At 53.3% G+C, this 18,089-nt stretch overlaps 2 protein-coding genes across 2 annotated transcripts; one reads left to right on the forward strand and one right to left on the reverse strand.

The window, feature by feature from the left end:
• MGAT4B (mannosyl (alpha-1,3-)-glycoprotein beta-1,4-N-acetylglucosaminyltransferase, isozyme B) lies at positions 1-11,685 on the forward strand. The gene is made up of 15 exons (XM_006874448.1): positions 1-148; positions 7,120-7,305; positions 7,387-7,527; positions 7,615-7,748; positions 8,116-8,162; positions 8,465-8,578; positions 8,831-8,906; positions 9,089-9,203; positions 9,541-9,671; positions 9,836-9,943; positions 10,085-10,278; positions 10,670-10,748; positions 10,832-10,919; positions 11,010-11,122; positions 11,207-11,685. The coding sequence occupies exons 1-15, from the start codon at positions 52-54 to the stop codon at positions 11,228-11,230; spliced, it is 1,647 nt and encodes a 548-aa protein (XP_006874510.1). The 5' UTR covers positions 1-51; the 3' UTR covers positions 11,231-11,685.
• Positions 11,686-12,752: 1,067 nt separating this feature from the next.
• LTC4S (leukotriene C4 synthase) lies at positions 12,753-14,907 on the reverse strand. Its single transcript, XM_006874464.1, has 5 exons — positions 14,826-14,907; positions 13,472-13,571; positions 13,309-13,379; positions 13,138-13,219; positions 12,753-12,900 (listed from the first exon to the last, which is right to left on the reverse strand). Exons 1-5 carry the CDS (start codon positions 14,881-14,883, stop codon positions 12,753-12,755), a joined length of 459 nt encoding a protein of 152 aa, XP_006874526.1. The 5' UTR covers positions 14,884-14,907.
• Between the last annotated feature and the right edge of the window lie 3,182 nt (positions 14,908-18,089).

The following is an 18,089-nucleotide window of genomic DNA, read 5'->3' on the forward strand; positions in this document are numbered from 1 at the left end:
CCCGGGCCATGAGGCCTCGGCCCCGCCGGCGCCCGCCGCGCACTCGAGGAGATGAGGCTCCGAAATGGCACCTTCCTGACGCTGCTGCTCTTCTGCCTGTGCGCCTTCCTCTCGCTCTCCTGGTACGCGGCGCTCAGCGGCCAGAAAGGTGAGCCCCCCCAACCCTGTTGTTGTTCAGGCCCGACCCCGCGCCTAGTCCCACACCTGGGCGCACCTAGGTGCCGGCGGCCGGAGTGAGGTCCAGGTAGTGGCCGCAGGAGGCGGCCGGAAGCCGACGAAGGCGCCCCTTTCCCGCCTGGGCGACGCGGAGGACGCCCCTCCTCCTCACCCCCACTTGTTTGCTGCTAGAATAACAAAATTCTTCTCCCTTCCGGCTGGGCCTTTGGGGCCGAGCAATCGAGCAATCAATCGGCAGATACCTGCATGGCACTCGGACTGGCCTCCATGGGAACAGTTATACCGATACTAGAGTGTGGTCGCTCATACCCGTGGGTTGAGGACCCTCGGAGTACTCAGAAGCAAAGACACAAGGTCACAGAGGTGGCTATGATCGGGGGTCCCTAAGGTGGTAATCGCAGGCACCTGGGCAAGGAACAGGTACAGTGTTCTGTTGTTGCATAGTGCCGTGGAGTGGGTACCGACTCATAGCCACCCTGTGTAGGGTTTCTGAGGAGTGGCTGGTGGTTTTGAACCACTGACCTTGCAGTTCAAACCAACCTTTCTGTCCAGTGCAATATCCTGCAGCACCACACTTGTTGGAGGCAGCTAGAGATGTAGGCCACCCTCCTCTGCTGCCCACCACAGATGCTGCTTCAGCTTCCTGAGGCAGGACTCTTCCTCAAGCACCTAGATGGCTAGATACCTTCTTATGACATGTGGCCACTGGCCTAGGGCCTGAGTGGATGGATTCCTGAGTAGCCAGTCCAGCTCCGCTGCTCTTTAACTTCCTTTGTGTGGTCTGACTGGGCCACCTTTCCACCTGGAATTTGGTCAGGCTGGCCCTCCTCAGGCTGACCTTGGCTTTCTCAGCCTGAACAGCACACTTGAAGTGAGGCAGGCTCCAGCACTGGCTGGAGTTGCTTGCTATTGGAGTGCTGTGGAAGCCCTCAGAGAAGGCCCTTGTCCCTCCAGCCTGAAGCCTAGGAGGCACTGGGAAAACTGCTTCCTTCCTGCCTCCTGGCCTTCCTGTAGGAAGCTTGAGCAGGATCAAACTGAGGCCAACTGAACCTCTGCCTCCCTCCTTCCCTATGCTAGATAAGACTGGAAGAAGAGGGCTGGGAGGCGCTAGGGCCTTTGCAACCCTCCTTGCTCCAATGACTCACTAAGCTCTTGACAACCCGGCCTACTACAGCCATACTGTTGGAGCAGAAGCCCGGCTGGGCATGGGGCTCAGATACCAGCGTCACAACCCAGGGGCCCTGTGAGGGGTATCCCTGGGAGGAAAAGGCAGGGGGTGAGTTTTCGATGGGTGTAATGTATCTCCCTGAGTAGGGTTTGGTTAGGTTTGAGGCTCTGTGGGTAGAGTATGTCACTCTAGGGAGGGCATTTAGGTTCCTTGGGAGAGTGGCAACATCAGGAGACTGGCATGGTGGGGGTGGCACTCGGGCCTAGGTGGGACCATAGCTGAAGAGCTGGGGCACATTTGTCCTATTGTGGGTGGGTGATGAGCTCATGAAAACTATCCTCAGCCAGACTAGTTCCTGTGTGCTTCCTGCAGCAGCCACATGCCCACCTGATAGCAGAAGATGTGAAGCAGGGCTTCCCCTGGAGTCTACTCTGGAAGCCTTGGCTCTCCACAGAAAGCCAGCATTGGGGAGTAGGGGAGTCCCAGTGAGGCAGGCTTTACAAGGATCTGGGGATAGAACACCACCAGTCAATAAAGGGTGGGATTCAGATGCAGGAGGGGTCGTAGTACTTGGGGAGTAGAAGCCCAGCAGCCTGTGAGGTGTGGAGGGGGGGGGGTGACTGTTTTTGTGAAGGCCCAGACAAACTAGGTCTTTGGGAGACCTCAAGAGAAACCCAAAAATCAGGGTTGCAATGTGAACCCTTGTGATTCTTAACATTTGGCAGCTAGCTCTCTGTCCAGCTGGGGTAATGATGCCAGGTTGAGCTGGTCTAAGGCCAGATTGGACCCTGACTTCCTGTTTGCAATCTGCAGGGGAACTCAGGATAAAACTGACCCAGACATCACAACTTAGGGGAAGGGCAGAGGAATCAGAATCTTCAGGGCAGGGAGACAGAGAGGAAGTGGGGAGCAGGAATGGGGGCTTCCTGCAGACTCCGAAGAAAAAACGAAACAGGCATGTGCCCCAGGGTCAGGGATTGGGGTCCAAGTTCACATTCAGTCTTGTTTTTGAAACAGCCCTGCTAGCCCTTAAACTGTAGCCCTTAGCCAAGATAAGGGTCCATTCTAGGGAGGAATTGGCAGTCACACAGCCTTCCCCAGTGTCAAGGTCAGCCTCACACATTGTTGTTATTGTTGAGTGCCATCAAGTAGCTTCTGACTCGTAGCAACCTTGTATAGTGTTTCTGAGGAGCGGTTGGTGAGATTGAACTTCCAAGTGTCACCCTAGGACTCCATACATACATCTCAGGAAACCTGGACTTTAGGAATGATGGATACCCTCCTTGGTTCTTGAAGAATATGGGACCTAGAGAGGAGGTCACCATCTGCTCCCTGAAGGCTGACATCTGCCTGTGCCCCTGAGAATTTTTGTTGTTACTGTTGTTAGGTGCCATCGAGTCAGTGCCAATTCATAGCAACCGTATCACAGCAGAACGAAACACTGCCTGATCCTGGGCGAACCTCATTATTGTTGCCATGCTTGAGCCCATTGATGCTGCCACTTGGCCAATCCATCTCGCTGGGGATCTTCCTCTTTTTCTCTGACCCTCCACCTTACCAAACATGATATCTTTCTCTAGCGACTGGTACCTTCTGACAATATGCCCGAAGTATGAAAGATGAAGTTTGGCCATCGTGGCCTCCAAGGAGCACTCTAACTGCACTTCTTCCAACACAGATCTGTCTGTTCTTGTGGCAGTCCATGGCACTTTCAATATTCTCCTCCAACACCATAACTCAAAAGCGTCAATTCTTCTACGGTCTTCCTTATTTACTGTCCAACTTTCACATGCATATGAGGTTATTGAAAATACCATGGCTTGGGTCAGACACTTCAAGCTGACATCTTTGCTCTTCAACACTTTACAAAGGTCTTGTGCAGCTAGGGTGCAAATGCTCCTGCTTGGCTCTTGATTCTATTTTCTTCATCCAAGAGGGAACCATGTAGAAGATGGTGGTTTAAGGCTCTCTAGCCTCATAGGTGGGCCATAGGATGTCCTGTTCATTTTGCCTTCAGGGGATGGGGTAAGAAAGCCATCAGAGCTCACATCCAGCTGTGGCAGTTCCAGTGGGGACTAGACACCCTCTCTTCCACTTCCAACCTCTCTAGGGTAGGAAGATGTGGACAGAGCTAAGATTTCTGCAGCCCCAGCTCCCAGGAGCCTCAGCCCAGCCCAGGCCTTTACATACCTTGCTAGCCCATTCACTACTTCTGTCCAGCCCTACAAGGGCTGTGGGGTGCCAGGATGGCTTGGCATAAAGCCCAGCCCATGAGAAAGTGGGCACAGAGCTCATTTCTGGCCTTGACAATCAAGGATAGAATGGCCCCACCACTAGAAAGGCCAGGAATGAAGGTCTGGCAGGAGGGCTTGCAGACAGCAGTCAGAGCAGGGACAGACTGTTGAGAGACAGGGCCTGTAGTGTTCAGGAAAACGATAAAGGGTTAACCTTTGGTAGGTATGGGGCAGGAACAAAGCCCAGTTACCCATGGGGTTCATCACCTCTTGGTACACAGGAAGCCCAAAACTGGGCTGGAGGCTGGGGAAGGGAGACCAAGGTTAGGGAGCAGGTTGTGTCCAGACCTAGGTGGCTGAGCTCTTTTCACCCTCCTCCCACTTTAGAGTGACCCCACCACACACAGGCTATGTGTGGCCATAGCCCAAGGGTTGCTCCAGTGAGGACCCAGGACTTAGGGCCCATAGGCTCTTATGGTAAGTGGCCTGAAGTGCAGCAGGCAAAAGGGAGTTATCTGCCTCATCCCAGAGGGCTCTTAATTCCCTCTGAGGGTCCTTTCCTATTGGTGTGGGGGTGTGTGCACAGCACTGGGCAGTTAAGTTTCAGAGGTGGCCTTTCTCCCAGGAGCCTCACAGATCTGTAACCCAATTTGATAACCTCCTCCCTCCCATAGTTCTGTGAGCCTTAACCTTTAGATCCCTCTGGATAGAATTGGGAGTAGGGTGGGGAGGGGCAGAGTAAGAGGGATGAGGTAGGTGGGAACGAAATATGATGCCTCTGGGAAGATCCACTTGGCTCTAGCCCAATCCTATTCCGGCCTCCCCTGTGACTCCAAGCCCCTGACTGCCTTTCCTTCAGCTTTCCTCTTCCCCTGGGACTTATCACTTAGCTGTCTGCCCCTGAAAGGGGGCGTGTCCAAGGTGACTGGACTTTTGCCTTGCTCATTACCTTTGATGCACAGTCCTGTGGGAGTGGTACCCTCCTACGGCCCACTGCTAGGCAGGAGACTGTGAACCCACCAGGGATCAAGGAATAGATGAGCTGCCCCCAAGGTGAGACAGGAATTCTGGAAGGTCTCCTAGACTTAAGAGACTTTAAAACTAGGTCTTCAAGGCTACATAAATCCTCACTAGACCTAGAAGAGAAAAGGGACTCCCTTGTACAAAGTTGTAGATATTAGACAAGGAAAAGGAGCTATGGGTGATAGCAAATAAAGGGAACAAAAGCTAGATTAGAAAAGGCCTTGAGTGGAGCCCAGCAGAAACTGCTGGCACCCAGCTGGCAGGATGTTGTTTATTCCATTTTTACATGCTGGTCCCTGTAGACCAGCAGAACTAGGCACTTGGCACCCTGGAGACCCCTCTCCACCATCAGGCAGTCTCCTGGGTGTGTGTGTGGGGAAGGGGAGCTGCTGTAGTGTTCTGGGGCTAGCTGCTACCAACTGGGGCCTAGCTGAAAGTTCTGATAAGGGTCCTCTGGATGGTGCAGACAGTCTTCCAAGTGGTCCAGACGTTACATAGGATTTTGGAGACATAGACATCAGTGTATTCAGAGCTCATGTCTCTTCTCTATTGCTGACCCTGGACTTTTTTCCTTTTATTTTTACAGTGGTTTTATAAATATATATACACACACAACATTTGCCATTTCTACATTTTCTAAACTTTTTCATGTGAATTGAGTGAAGATTTACAGAGAAGATCATCAGTTACTTTTACATTCAACAAATTATACACTTTGTTTCAGCTCAATAGTTACAATAACAGTCCCCTCCATGCAACAATAATTATCTCGCTTCCTCCCTGGGGTTCCTATTTGCATTCCACCCACCTTCCCATCCTTTCTCAACTTTGTCCTTAGGCAAATGTTGCAGTTTTGATTTTGAATGACTGTCAATTCCACGGTGAGCGTACCTTACTAGTGTTGTTGTCCCTACTATATACCTATCTACTGCTATATTGTGCAACAGGGAGCTCTGGTAGCGTAGTGGTTATGAGTTAGGCTTCTAACCTAAGGTCAGCAGTTCAAAACTACCAGCCATTCCATGGGAGAAAGATGGGGCTTTCTGCTCCTGTAAAGATTCACAGCCTCAGAAACCCTGTACAGGGTTGCTGTGAACTCAAACTGACTCAACCGCACTTAACAACAACAACATATTGGACAACATTTTCCACTCTCCATTTCCACATTTTTCCCCATCACCCTTAACAGAAACTCAGTGCCTTTTAAGCAGTGACTTCCTGTTTTCCTTTCTCTCCCACCTCCTGTAACCACTAATAAATTTGGGTTCTTCCACATTTTCCTATTCTAGATATATCATACAAAAAGGATCATACAATATTTGTCATTTTGTATCTGATGTATTTCACTTAGCATAATGTTTTCAAGTTCATCCAGATTGTAGCGTGTTTCAGGACTTCATTTCCATTGTGTGGATATACCACATTTTATGTCTTCTGTCAGACATATCCAAGCTTGTTTCTGAACTTTACTTGCCCATCTGAGAAATGGGGGCTGTAAGTGCAGTATACACCCCTTGGGCTGTTATGACATGGAATGAGAACCTAGTGCATGTCCCCAGTATATGATGAATGACAGTTAGGACAATGAGGAGAGTGAAAGATAAGCCCCAGCTGCATACTGTCACAAACCCTGTGCCAAGTGCAGTCCCATTAGGGAGGAAGCCTGTCCCCACATGGGGATGGGGCTACCTGTGACCTTGCCCATGATGGAAGGAGGGCAAAGCACAGGTGCTGAGAGGAGAGTATTAGGCAGTTGGGGAGTCCCTTGAGGAAGGGTCAGGTCCTTGTGCCTTGGATGGGACCTTGGGTGCCCCACCCTCTGGAATGAGAAAGCTTTGGGAGCCACTAGAGATATAGGATTCAGCCCATCCAAAACCCTTCCACCAACTTCTGCCCACACTTGCCCCCACAGAAACCTGGCTGTCAGTGATACCCTGGGCCCTCCCTCTTCAGGTGCCTCCTTAAAGGGGGATAGGGCTGGAAGAAGGCTAATCCCCCTGTTAAGTGCCACTGAGTTCTGACTTACACTCTGTATAGGATTTCTGAGGAACGATTAGTGGATTTGAACCCCTGACCTTGTGATTAGGTCCAGTGCTTATCGACTCAGGCATCAGAATGAAGATTTTAGCCTATTGTTAAGGCACACTTGCAGTGATCTATTGTTAAGCTACACTTCTCAGTGGAAACAAGACCGGTGTCAACTTGTGGTAAGTGGCTGCAGAGAAAAGGTTAAAAGACACAAAGCAAGGACCCTTGCCCCTGCTCCCAAGGCTCCCCTCTGTGAGTTAGCCACTCAGAGCCACCCTGGGGGCTGTGCCCAAATGCCTCAGCTGCAGCAGGCCAGCATTTGTTTTTTGCTCCCCAACATGACTTTCCTAACTCTTGGTGTGACTTTATGAATCTCTGGATAGTTCGCTTGTAGCAAGCACCTAAACATACAGGTAGGCTATCTCATTGGCACGGGATGGTAGGTTGGCTCTAGGCCACGCCCTGGAGAGCCTGTGCTACCGCCCACAGGCGACGTTGTGGACGTGTACCAGCGGGAATTCCTAGCGCTGCGAGACCGGCTGCACGCGGCTGAGCAGGAGAGTCTCAAACGCTCCAAGGAGCTCAACCTGGTGCTGGATGAGATCAAGAGGGCTGTGTCAGAAAGGCAGGCATTGCGTGATGGAGACAGCAATCGCACCTGGGGTCGCCTAACAGGTGAGCACCCGGCCAGGAGAGAATGAGGGAGGCTGGTTGCAGGCTGCAGTTACCTGACCTGTGTCTTCTTCACTCACACAGAGGATCCACGACTGAAACCGTGGAACGTGTCGCACAAGCATGTGCTGCACCTGCCCACTGTCTTCCATCACCTGCCGCACCTGCTGGCCAAGGAAAGCAGCCTGCAGCCGGCAGTGCGTGTGGGCCAGGGCCGCACCGGAGGTAAGGGCGGGGCCCTGGAAGGGCGAGAGGCTGGTGGTGTGGTGGTCCCTGGTACCGTGCCCAGTATCGTCCCTGCGACCCCTGCAGTGTCAGTGGTGATGGGCATCCCGAGTGTTCGGCGCGAGGTTCACTCGTACCTGACAGACACGTTGCACTCGCTCATATCGGAACTGAGCCCGCAGGAGAAAGAAGACTCTGTCATCGTGGTGCTGATCGCCGAGGCGAGTGGGGCATGGGGTGGAGAGGACATTCAGAGAAAGACAGATGGTGCCGAATAACAAAAAATAAAACTAGAACAACATACCAGGTGAAAAACTATCAGAAGTTTGACTGTCAGGATAATTCACAAATCAAGATAGAAAGTGATAAGCATTCTAGCTCCCCCTTGTGGAAGTGCCACTATCTAGAATTTTTCCCTAGACTACTCAATGTACCCCAAAGGGCTTTTTCTGAGTCTCCTTTGGCCCCCCAGAGACCCAGGTCCAGCTCTCCTGTGAGAGCCACCAGGGAGGGACTGACTCTCTCTATGTGTGGACATGCATCTCTATGGGTGGAGGCTCTACTTAAGAGTGCTTGGTTTCCCCACAGACTGACCCTCAGTACACCTCGGCAGTAACAGAGAACATCAAGGCCTTGTGAGTACTGGAAGCTTGACAAAGGTGGTGGAGGGAGGATCTGCTGACAGCCTGCCTCCCCCACAAGGCAGTGCTTCAGGGGAGGGAACTTCTCTTGTCATCTGGAAGGGGTGGCTATTTAGATGTGGCCTAACCCCTTTCTGAGCTCCAGTGCCTCAGGAAACTGGGCATGGTATTGGGGGATTTCTTCCTGGTGAGACTTGGGTAAAGGAGAAGATCTAGCTGGCTTAGTCCCACTCAGCTACCCATTCCTGCTTTCAGTCCCCAAGGCTGCATACTCACTGGGCCTTCCTATCCCCCAGGTTCCCCACGGAGATCCATTCTGGGCTCCTGGAAGTCATCTCCCCTTCCCCCCACTTCTACCCTGACTTCTCCCGTCTCCGCGAGTCCTTTGGGGACCCCAAAGAGAGAGTCAGGTACTGGACCTTCCCTGGGACCCCAGCAACCTGCCCACTCATGTGTGATGAGAACCCAGTCTATTGGTCCAAGTCCCAGGACTTCCCGGCAATATCCCTCATTCTCCATACCCTGCAGGGTGGGGCTGGGTTCCTCCCATTCAGTGACCTTTCTGTAGCCCTTGATAGCCCAGGTGGTAGTAGCCTCACTGGAGGTTGAGGAATCCTGTGGGTCTGAGCCCCTGAGGCCCCTGTCCTGCCCCTGGCTCACAGGTGGAGGACCAAACAGAACCTCGATTACTGCTTCCTCATGATGTATGCACAGTCCAAAGGCATCTACTACGTGCAGGTTAGCCTGTGCCCTGCTTTTCCTAGAGGGTGGTGTGTGGGGTCAGGGCCTGTCCTTTTTTTTGCCTCTTATCCCCCTGGATTTGGGTTGAGCCTTGGTGCTGAGCCTTGCTCTGCTATACCCATCCTGAGTCCCAGCCAGATCTCAGTGGTACACCCTGTTCTGCCCTCTTGCTTGTACAGCTGGAGGATGACATTGTAGCCAAGCCTAACTACCTGAGCACCATGAAGAACTTTGCCCTCCAGCAACCCTCGGAGGACTGGATGATCCTGGAGTTTTCTCAGCTTGGCTTTATTGGTATATTCCACCCTATCACACACCTGCCTTCCAACCAGCCCACCTCTTTTCCTCTGTCATCTCTTAGCCCTGTCCTGCTCCTTGCTCCCATGACCATGAGGTGTAGCACGATTACCAATCTTTGCCCATATCCAAGCCTTGCCTGGCGTGCCCATCTCAACCCCTCATGTATTCTGACTTCACCACCCCATTTATCTCCTGTACCCACACCTGTCTGAGGCTGGCAGACTATCTCCTTGGGTTTGCTTACCAGTAGCTTTCATAGGAGTGAAGAGGAAGTAGAGCAAGGTAGCTTCTGCCCACTTAGCCCCTCCCTACCTTCGCACACCCCACACAGGGAAGATGTTCAAGTCGCTGGACCTGAGCCTGATTGTGGAGTTCATCCTCATGTTCTACCGGGACAAGCCCATCGATTGGCTCCTAGACCATATTCTGTGGGTGAAGGTCTGCAACCCTGAGAAGGATGCGGTGAGCCTGGGCTGCATAGAGGCAGGGCAGGATGGGACACTTGTAGCCTCCATGGGTCCATGTCCACATGTGTGACCCTGCTTCAGGAGGCTCCTGGCTGATCTCAAGTGAGACCCTGCCCTGGGAGGCCAGCCTGACCCCAGGGTGTCTCCCTCCCTCCACAGAAGCACTGTGACAGGCAGAAAGCCAACCTTCGGATCCGCTTCAAGCCATCCCTCTTCCAGCATGTGGGCACTCACTCCTCACTGGCTGGCAAGATCCAGAAACTGAAGGTGTGCTGAGTCACACACTCACTGGGCCCACCAGGCTGATCTAGGCAGAGTCTGAGCTGGGGTCCAGGCTGGGGCAGGTGAGGAACAGCAGGGCAGGCCCAGGACTACAGCCCTAGTACCATTGTCCCTCCATGGCTACAGGACAAGGACTTTGGGAAGCAGGCACTTCGGAAAGAGCATGTCAACCCACCCGCGGAGGTGAGCACGAGTCTCAAAACATACCAGCACTTCACTCTGGAGAAGGCCTACTTGCGTGAGGATTTCTTCTGGGCCTTCACACCTGCTGCAGGGGACTTCATCCGCTTCCGCTTCTTCCAGCCACTTCGCCTTGAGAGGTTAGTGCCAGTACCCATGTTGGGGGCGGGATCCTAGGAGTCTCTAGCGCCCGAGATACAGGCCTCACCTCAGATTTCTGGGCCTACAGGTGCCCCTTCATGACCTGCCTCAGATTACTGAACCTCACTCTGCCTCAGTTTCCTTCCCTGAAAACTGGGGCTCATACATAACTGTAGCTAACTTGTAAAGACTACGGTGACAGTACCCATAGGAGCTCAGTAGTGTTGCCCATCTCCATTGTCCCTGTGAGTAAATCCTTGGTGACTGTGTATAGTCTCTCCCTGCACCCTGGAACCCACCCAGTGCCCTCCTAGTCCAGGCCTTGCCTTTACGGTGGGCAGTGTACCTACGGCCCCATCATGCAGCAGCTCATAGGCCTGTCTGGCGCAGGTTCTTTTTCCGCAGTGGGAACATCGAACACCCAGAGGACAAGCTCTTCAACACCTCTGTAGAGGTGCTGCCCTTTGATGTGAGTGTGGTGGGCATGGGTGGGCACTGAGGTCTGCCCTCATCTCCAGTCATGGAGGTCTAGCCCCTTGATTTTGTCCCCAGAATCCCCAGTCAGACAAGGAAGCCCTGCAGGAGGGCCGCTCAGCTACTCTCCGGTATCCACGGAGCCCTGATGGCTACCTGCAGATCAGTAAGTATGGTGGAAGAAGGGCAGGGCTGAGAAGCAGGCTTCATGGGGGTGGGGTCTCTAGGGCAACTTCTCAGTACTTCCTTTCCCTAGGCTCCTTCCACAAAGGTGTGGCTGAGGGTGAAGTGGACCCTGCTTTTGGCCCCCTGGAAGCACTGCGCCTCTCCATCCAGACAGACTCGCCAGTGTGGGTCATTCTGAGTGAGGTAAGGTGGGCAGGGTGCAGGGAACAGTAGCTGGGCTAGGCCAGTTGCTTCAAGCCCTGATGACTCTGAGCCTCACTCTTCCAGATCTTTCTGAAAAAGGCCGACTAAGTCAAGAACTTTTGAGAATGTATTGTGCAGTACCTGAAGCCCACGGGACCGCGATGTTGTCGCTGCTGCCCAGGGAGAACCAGGCGCGGCCGCCCTAGTTTAAAGGGTTCTGCCTGGTGCAGGGCCTAGGCGGCCTGGGGTCCACTGCCGGCCCAGAGGCCCCAGGAGCTGGTGCTGCCCCGCCACTGGGGCTGCGGAGGAGGCAGGCGGCCCCCGCACTGTGCCTGAGGGCTGGCCCATGCCGCCCAGAACGTACTCACTGACCTGGACAGCCAGGCTGTTTTAGAGCTTTTTCCTGGGCGCCCGCTGTCTCCAGCGCGAACACTGGAATGCATATACTACTTTATGTGCTGTGTTTTTTATTCTTGGATACATTTGATTTTTTCACGTAAGTCTACATATACTTCTATAAGAGCGTGACTTGTAATAAAGGGTTAATGAAGTATGTGCCTCAACTGTAAGTGCCAGGAGCTCTGGTTTGTGGTCCCAGCCTGGGCCTAGAGTAACCCGTGAAGGTATAGGGGAGGCCTGGCACCAAAAACAACTCCCCCCTCCCCCCCCACTCCACTCTGCCAGCTCCAATTCTCTGGCTAAGCTAAGGAGCTGGAGTGACCATGCTCCAACCACTCAGCTTACATGCCCTCACCCTCTTGGGAGGATCCGGGAGGGAGCCTGTCCAATCTGTGAAGATACCCAAAAAGTGCTTCAGTTGGAGGTTCCCTGGCATCTAGTCTCAACTGTCCTGAGACCAAAGCCTGAGTGCCTCAAACCAAATGCATACCTCAACCTCCTCATCTTTTACTCCCTCTGTGGGTTTCAGCTCTGTCCTCATTGTAGGTCAAGACACTTCTCATCTCTTTCCTGGTCTCAGCCACAAATGAGGGTCTCTGTCCCTAAAATGAGCCATCTCTGCCCACCTAAGGGCCTTTGCTTACACTTGCCTCTGTGTTTTTGCCTTTGGCAAAGCACTTTCTTAGGGATGGTTTGTTTGGGCGGTAGACCTTCTTCCTGGTATCTGTCCTCAAGGCACCTGGATGTTTCCTTGAACCTTCCTACATTAAGTAGTAGCCATCCTCAAGGCTTTGTGGACCTTAGCAGGGGTGCCCTGATCATCTGCACCGTTTTAGGTGCTGGGAACAGAGTGCTGACAAAAAGGATCCCTGCTCTTGGTCCATGGGCTGACAGGCTTTGGTGTAGGTCATGAAGACTGGGGGAAAGTCATAGAATAGAGTACTGAAGGCAGAGGGAGCCGTGGGTGAATCTCTGCTGGAAAGGGCATCCTAAGCAGGAAGGAAGTGGGAACCGACAAGATCATTTTATTGGCGATCCAGGTATCCCGCCCCTCTTCTGAGCTCAGCATCACCGTCTCAGGGAAACTACCTCTGACCCAGAAAGCACAGCCTGGAATCGGTCATGGGAACTTTTAATTAGAGACCGGAACGCAGAGGCGAGCACCTCTGCCACACCCTCCCCACCCCGTCCTGGAGTCTCCGGCTCTCCCCCAGCTCCACCGTCATCGTCCTTAGTCTCGCGTTCCCGGCAGCAGCATCCGAAGCCGTCCGTGGAGCGCGACACCCAACGAAATCGGGAGGAAGTGGCCAAGAAGGCCGAGCACCGCCAGCGCCACCAACAGCCAGAGAACGCGTGCACTCGCGTAGAGCGGGGCTAGCCTGTGGGCAGTGCTCAGCAGGGGGAAGGGCTCTGCTAGGCACAGCCCGCCAACAGCCCACACGCTAGCACCCAAGTTCAGCCTTAGCAGAGTTAGGCCTGCCTACTTGTTCCCCCAAAGGGCCCTGCCTCCGACCAGGCTCCGCCGTCCCCTTGGGATCCCAGCCCTCAGTACCCAGCCCACGGGCGACTTTTCTCCAGTCCCGCTTCCCTTTCCGAGAGCCCACCTCGGTTCTCACCTGAACTGCGCGGAGCGAGCGTATCCCTGAAAGTATCTGAGGCGCGCAAACAGGTAGATCAGGCCGCAAAGCGCCGCCGTCCCTGGGAGAGGTGCGGGTGGGGAGGTGTGAGCATGCTCGCTGGTACCCGCTCGGGCCTCCAGTGCATGTACCCTGCCCTGGCCCCCAGACCTTCATGGAAAAAGACGCCGGCGACCCAGAGCGTGGCGAGGAACAACGGGAAGTACTCACTGCAGTTCACCCTGCGGGGGCGGGCACAATGAGAGTGTTGTGAGGCCGGGTCCCCGCCCAGGGCTCCCACACTGCTGGACCCCACCCCGCTCCTGCGCCTCACTGGGCTCGATAAATGCGCTCGAACTCTGGAGGGCCGGTGGTGAGCGGCGGCGACACGCGGAAGGTCCTGCGCGCTGAGATCACCTGCAGGGAGAAGTAGGCTGCGGGGTGGGGGAAAGAATCAGGAGTCAGGTCCAACGGCTCAAAGTCCTGCAGACTCCTCCAGCCCCTCGCTCTAATTTGACTTGTGCCTTCCCTTCTCTTCGTGACACCATGCTGAACTCAGGGTTGGGAGGCCCTGTCCCTAATGAGCGTAATGGGGTGTGAGTGCAAGCACAGGGACACCTGTCTGTGGGAAAGGCCAAACAGGATTTTGTTTCTGATATATTTGACTTGCAAAACACAGGCAAATGCACAGCTCTGGACTCTTAGCATGGACTTTGAAGTCCCAGGCCAGGAACTGCCACCAGAGTCTGAGGACTGAGCTGGCTGCATACCAAGAGGTTCAGAGAACCACATACCCTTGAATAATGGTCCCAGGTCCCCCAAATACTGAGCCCATCCTGACTCAGGCCAGAGTCACTGAAGCCTGGTGTCCTGGGTCTCCAAATTTCATTGCCCTGGACCTTCAGTTCCAGCTATCCTGGACCCTGGCCTAAATCTGACAGACACTGCCGCCTCCAGGTGGTTACAGCTGGGACTCTCCAGGTCTAACTCAAGAACCCCAAGGGCTCTACCTCCTTCCACGTTAGTATAGGTTTGTGCAGTGGGTGGACTAGACCTGTGGTTCTCTTGGTCCCAGGTCAAGCTCCCATCTCAACCAATACCCTAATACTTGGTATCCCCAGTTTTTGCTATCTCCCGGCAGGTTTTATGACCCTAGTGCCTTTGGTGCCAGGCTCTCTGCCGACATACGTGCACTATGGTGACTGTACCAGTACAGTTCTTTCCTCTGGAAAAAATGGACTTAGCTATCTCATGTCTGTACTGACCACCAGACCACCATTCGTTCTGACAATCTTCCCTCCACCCAGCTCAACATAGATAGCTTTGCTGCCCCACCTGTCATGAAACCTCCTGCCTACCTCCAGGGTTCCTTATGCTAGCTAAGGGCCACCAGTCCCCAACCTCAAGTCAGATACTGGACCTTTTTCCATTCTGCTGTTGGTTGGTCTCCCATGGTTAAGTCACCACCCCTCTCAGCCTCAGTCCTCTGCCCATGCAGACACCCTACACCCACCCTCCAGGGAAAGTGCAAATCCTTCAGCATAGACGTTCTGGGCATCACAGCCACTTGTGGGGCATCCCAAGCCTGGGCTGGAGGCATCTACCTCTGCTTCTTGCCTGGCCAGGGCCCCACCAGCACCTCCCCAGGGCCTCAGGCCCACCTGCCTCCCAGACAGGAGTCAGCCCACCTTGTAGTAGGACTCCCAGGAGGGTGACAGTGGCCAGAAGAGCCACCTCATCTTTCATGGTGCTGGCAGCTCTGCTGGGACCGGGCTGGCTGGGCTGGCGTGTGAGAGCTAGCTGCAGGGCTCTTATCAACCCTAGGCTGCTGCGCCACAGCTGGGTCAAAAAAAGAGTGGCCTCTTAGCTCTCCCCACCCTTCTCAGGGCAGGGGAAGGGCATGAGGGTGTGACTGTGACTAGACAGAGCTGAGAGCTGGGCCAGGCCGAAGGCGGAAACAAAGGCTACAGGGAGCCAGGGCATGGAAGAGCAGGGGACAATATACCTACTTCCTCCCAGTTGTTACTGCCACTTTCATGCCTACCTAAGCCTGTCCACCAAACCCTGCTCAGGATGTATCCAGCTGTCTCAGGAACATTATTCCAGTGTACCCTGCTGACCCCAGGAAATAGTAGCTACCTGAGGTAGAGACTTCTACCTGAATCCCTACGTATCATCAGACCCTACTCTCTTAAATGCACTCGCTTTTCTCCATCCTCCAGCACTAACTTGCTTGGCCCTTCCGGCCCTAGTGGAATCTCAACTAGGCACCTGGCCTCTGGCTCCCAGCCTTAACTCCCACACACTTCATTTTCCTCCCCTCCCTTCACCATCCAAGGAGCCCTGGTAGCATAGTGAATTACATGTTGAACTGCTAACCACAAGGTCGGCAGTTAGAATTCACCAGCTGCTCCATAGGAGAAAGATGAGGCTTTTTGCTCCCTTAAAGATTTGCAGCCTTGGAAACCCTATACAGGGTCACTATGAGTTGAAAATGACTCAACAGCACTCATCTCTACGAAACAAGCTCTGCCCCTACTTTCCTGAAGCCCCGACTTTCCCCACACTTAGGTCCCTGAGTGGCAATCTGGGGGTGGGGGTGGGGGGCGGGGGGTGTTCTGGCTATAGTGATTGGGTCAAGGATGGGCATGTAGGCCAAGACAGGCTGTCTCGAGACAGTGAGATTCAGTTCTGGAAACTTTATTAAAACGTTGAGAAAGTGGGCAGGGAGAATACTTGACCAACATGGATCTGAGAGGAGGGAGGCAGCATCCTGAGGACTGGGGCTGCCTTGCCTGGAGCTTCCCTGGGCCATTCAGCCTTTTCAGTTTTATAAGATGACCACTTCTCCTTTTGGCTCAGCATGGTTTGGAGTGGGCTTTGGTCAGTAGAAAAAAAGGCCAGACCAATCCACAGACCAGGGCTGCACAGCTCACACACAAGGCCAGGCCAGGCTGTGAAAGGGCACATATGAGCTTCCAGGTCTTCCACACAGCTACGGTTTCCCGAGTTCTGAGCAAATTATCAGAGAAGCTAGGTTCTATGAAGAAAAACGTGACATCAGGATTAGAGGAAGACTCATTAACAACCTGCGAAATGCAGATGATACAACCTTGCTTGCTGAAAGTGAAGAAGCCTTAAAATATTTACTGATGAAGATCAAAGAGCACAGCCTTCGGTATGGATTGCATCTCAATGTCAAGAAAACAAAAATCCTCATCACTGGACCAATAAACAACATTCTTATCAATGGAGAAAAGACTGAAGTTGGTAAGGACTTCATTCTTCTTGGATCAACTAACACTCATGGAAGCAGCAGTCAAGAAATCAAACAACGTGTTGCATTAGGCAAATCTGCTGCACAAGATGTCAGCTTGAGGACTAAGGTGAGCCTGACCCATACCATGGTATTTTCAATAACCTCATATGCATGTGAAAGCTGGACAGTGAATAAGGAAGACTGTAGAAGAGTTGATGCTTTTGAGTTATGGTGTTGAAGGATAATATTGGAAGTGCCATGGGCTGCCAAAAGAACCAACAGATAGATCTGTGTTGGAAGAAGTGCAGCTAGAGTGCTCCTTGGAGGCCAAGATGGTCAAACTTCGTCTCTCATACTTTGGACATATTGTCAGGAGGGACCAGTCACTGGAGAAGGATATCATGTTTGGTAAGGTGGAGGGTCAGAGAAAAAGAGGAAGACCCCCAGTGAGATGGATTGGCAAAGTGGCAGCATCAATGGGCTGAAGCGTGGCACCCATTGTGAGGTTGGCCCAGTATCGGGCAGTGTTTTGTTCTGTTGTGCATAGGGTCGCTATGAGTCAGTACCGACTCGATGGCACCTAACAACAACAACAACAAGGCCATCATGAGGACAGCTTTCCTGGCCCTGGTCATTCCGGGGGAGTCTCCACATGTAAGGGTCATGGGATCAGAGAGCTCTGCTTATTGGGCCTTCCTGGCCCCTTCCTTGGTACTCCCACACTGGGTCAGGCCTTGATGGCTGTGGGATCTCTCAGACTCTCTCTGCTGTCTCATCACTAGGCCAGACCCCCAGGCCCTCCAGTCTTTATTGCCCCCCAAGAAGCCAGCTACTCCCTCAAGGGGGGGACTCTGTGAACTCTGTCCTCAGTTTTAGGCCTAAGGAGGGCAGTAGTAGCAGCAGTAGGTACTCAGAGATGGCAGAACAACTGATAGAAGCTGGGAAACAGTGAGTGGGGAGCAGACACCACCCCTTTTTCCATTTCTCTTTGTCCACTCAGCTCTCTCCTCCCTGAAACCTGTCCTGACTACAGTGCCCCTGCTTTGGCCTCCCTTGGGCCCCTTCAGGCCTGCTAGGAGGGTGGGATTCATACCCCTGCCTGGACATGCACCAGGGCAGGTGCTAGAGTGTCTGTGTGAACTGTGTGTATGTGTGTCATGCATGTCCATGAGGGAGTTTACATGTCTGCGTGTCTCTCTCAGGGCCTGGCTGCACCAAGCAGTCATTCTGAGCAAGATAGGTGGTTAAGAGTGCAGGAACGGTAGCTGGAGCAGATCCATGGGGCTGTGTGTATGTCCTCATGACTTTGATACGCTCTGGCTCCCATCTTTGCAAAGCTCTCATTTCCTCTAAGACCTGGGTGTCCCCTGTCTGAGTTTACTACCCTTTGCCCTGACAACAGGAAGCTGAAGCCTAACATCAGCAGTTTCTGCGGAAGTCTCTGGACAGATGTTCAAGTCAGGACCTCAGCACCTCCCTCAGCCCCTGGAACCTCCCCAGGTCTCTCAGACCCCACATCCCTTCTGCTGAGCTTCCCCTCCTGGCCTAGACCAGTGCATGCTGACAGGAGGTTCAGCCCCTGGTGTTTCCATCCATAACCCGAGAGCCTACACCCCCTACAGGGTTCTGAGGAACTGTTGAGATGCAAGGCACAGCAAGGGACACAGCAAGTGAAATGGACAGCATGGCATTG

Source organism: Chrysochloris asiatica, unplaced genomic scaffold (genome assembly GCF_000296735.1).
Source record: "Chrysochloris asiatica unplaced genomic scaffold, ChrAsi1.0 scaffold00279, whole genome shotgun sequence".
In the NCBI taxonomy this organism is placed as follows: Eukaryota; Metazoa; Chordata; class Mammalia; order Afrosoricida; family Chrysochloridae; genus Chrysochloris; species Chrysochloris asiatica.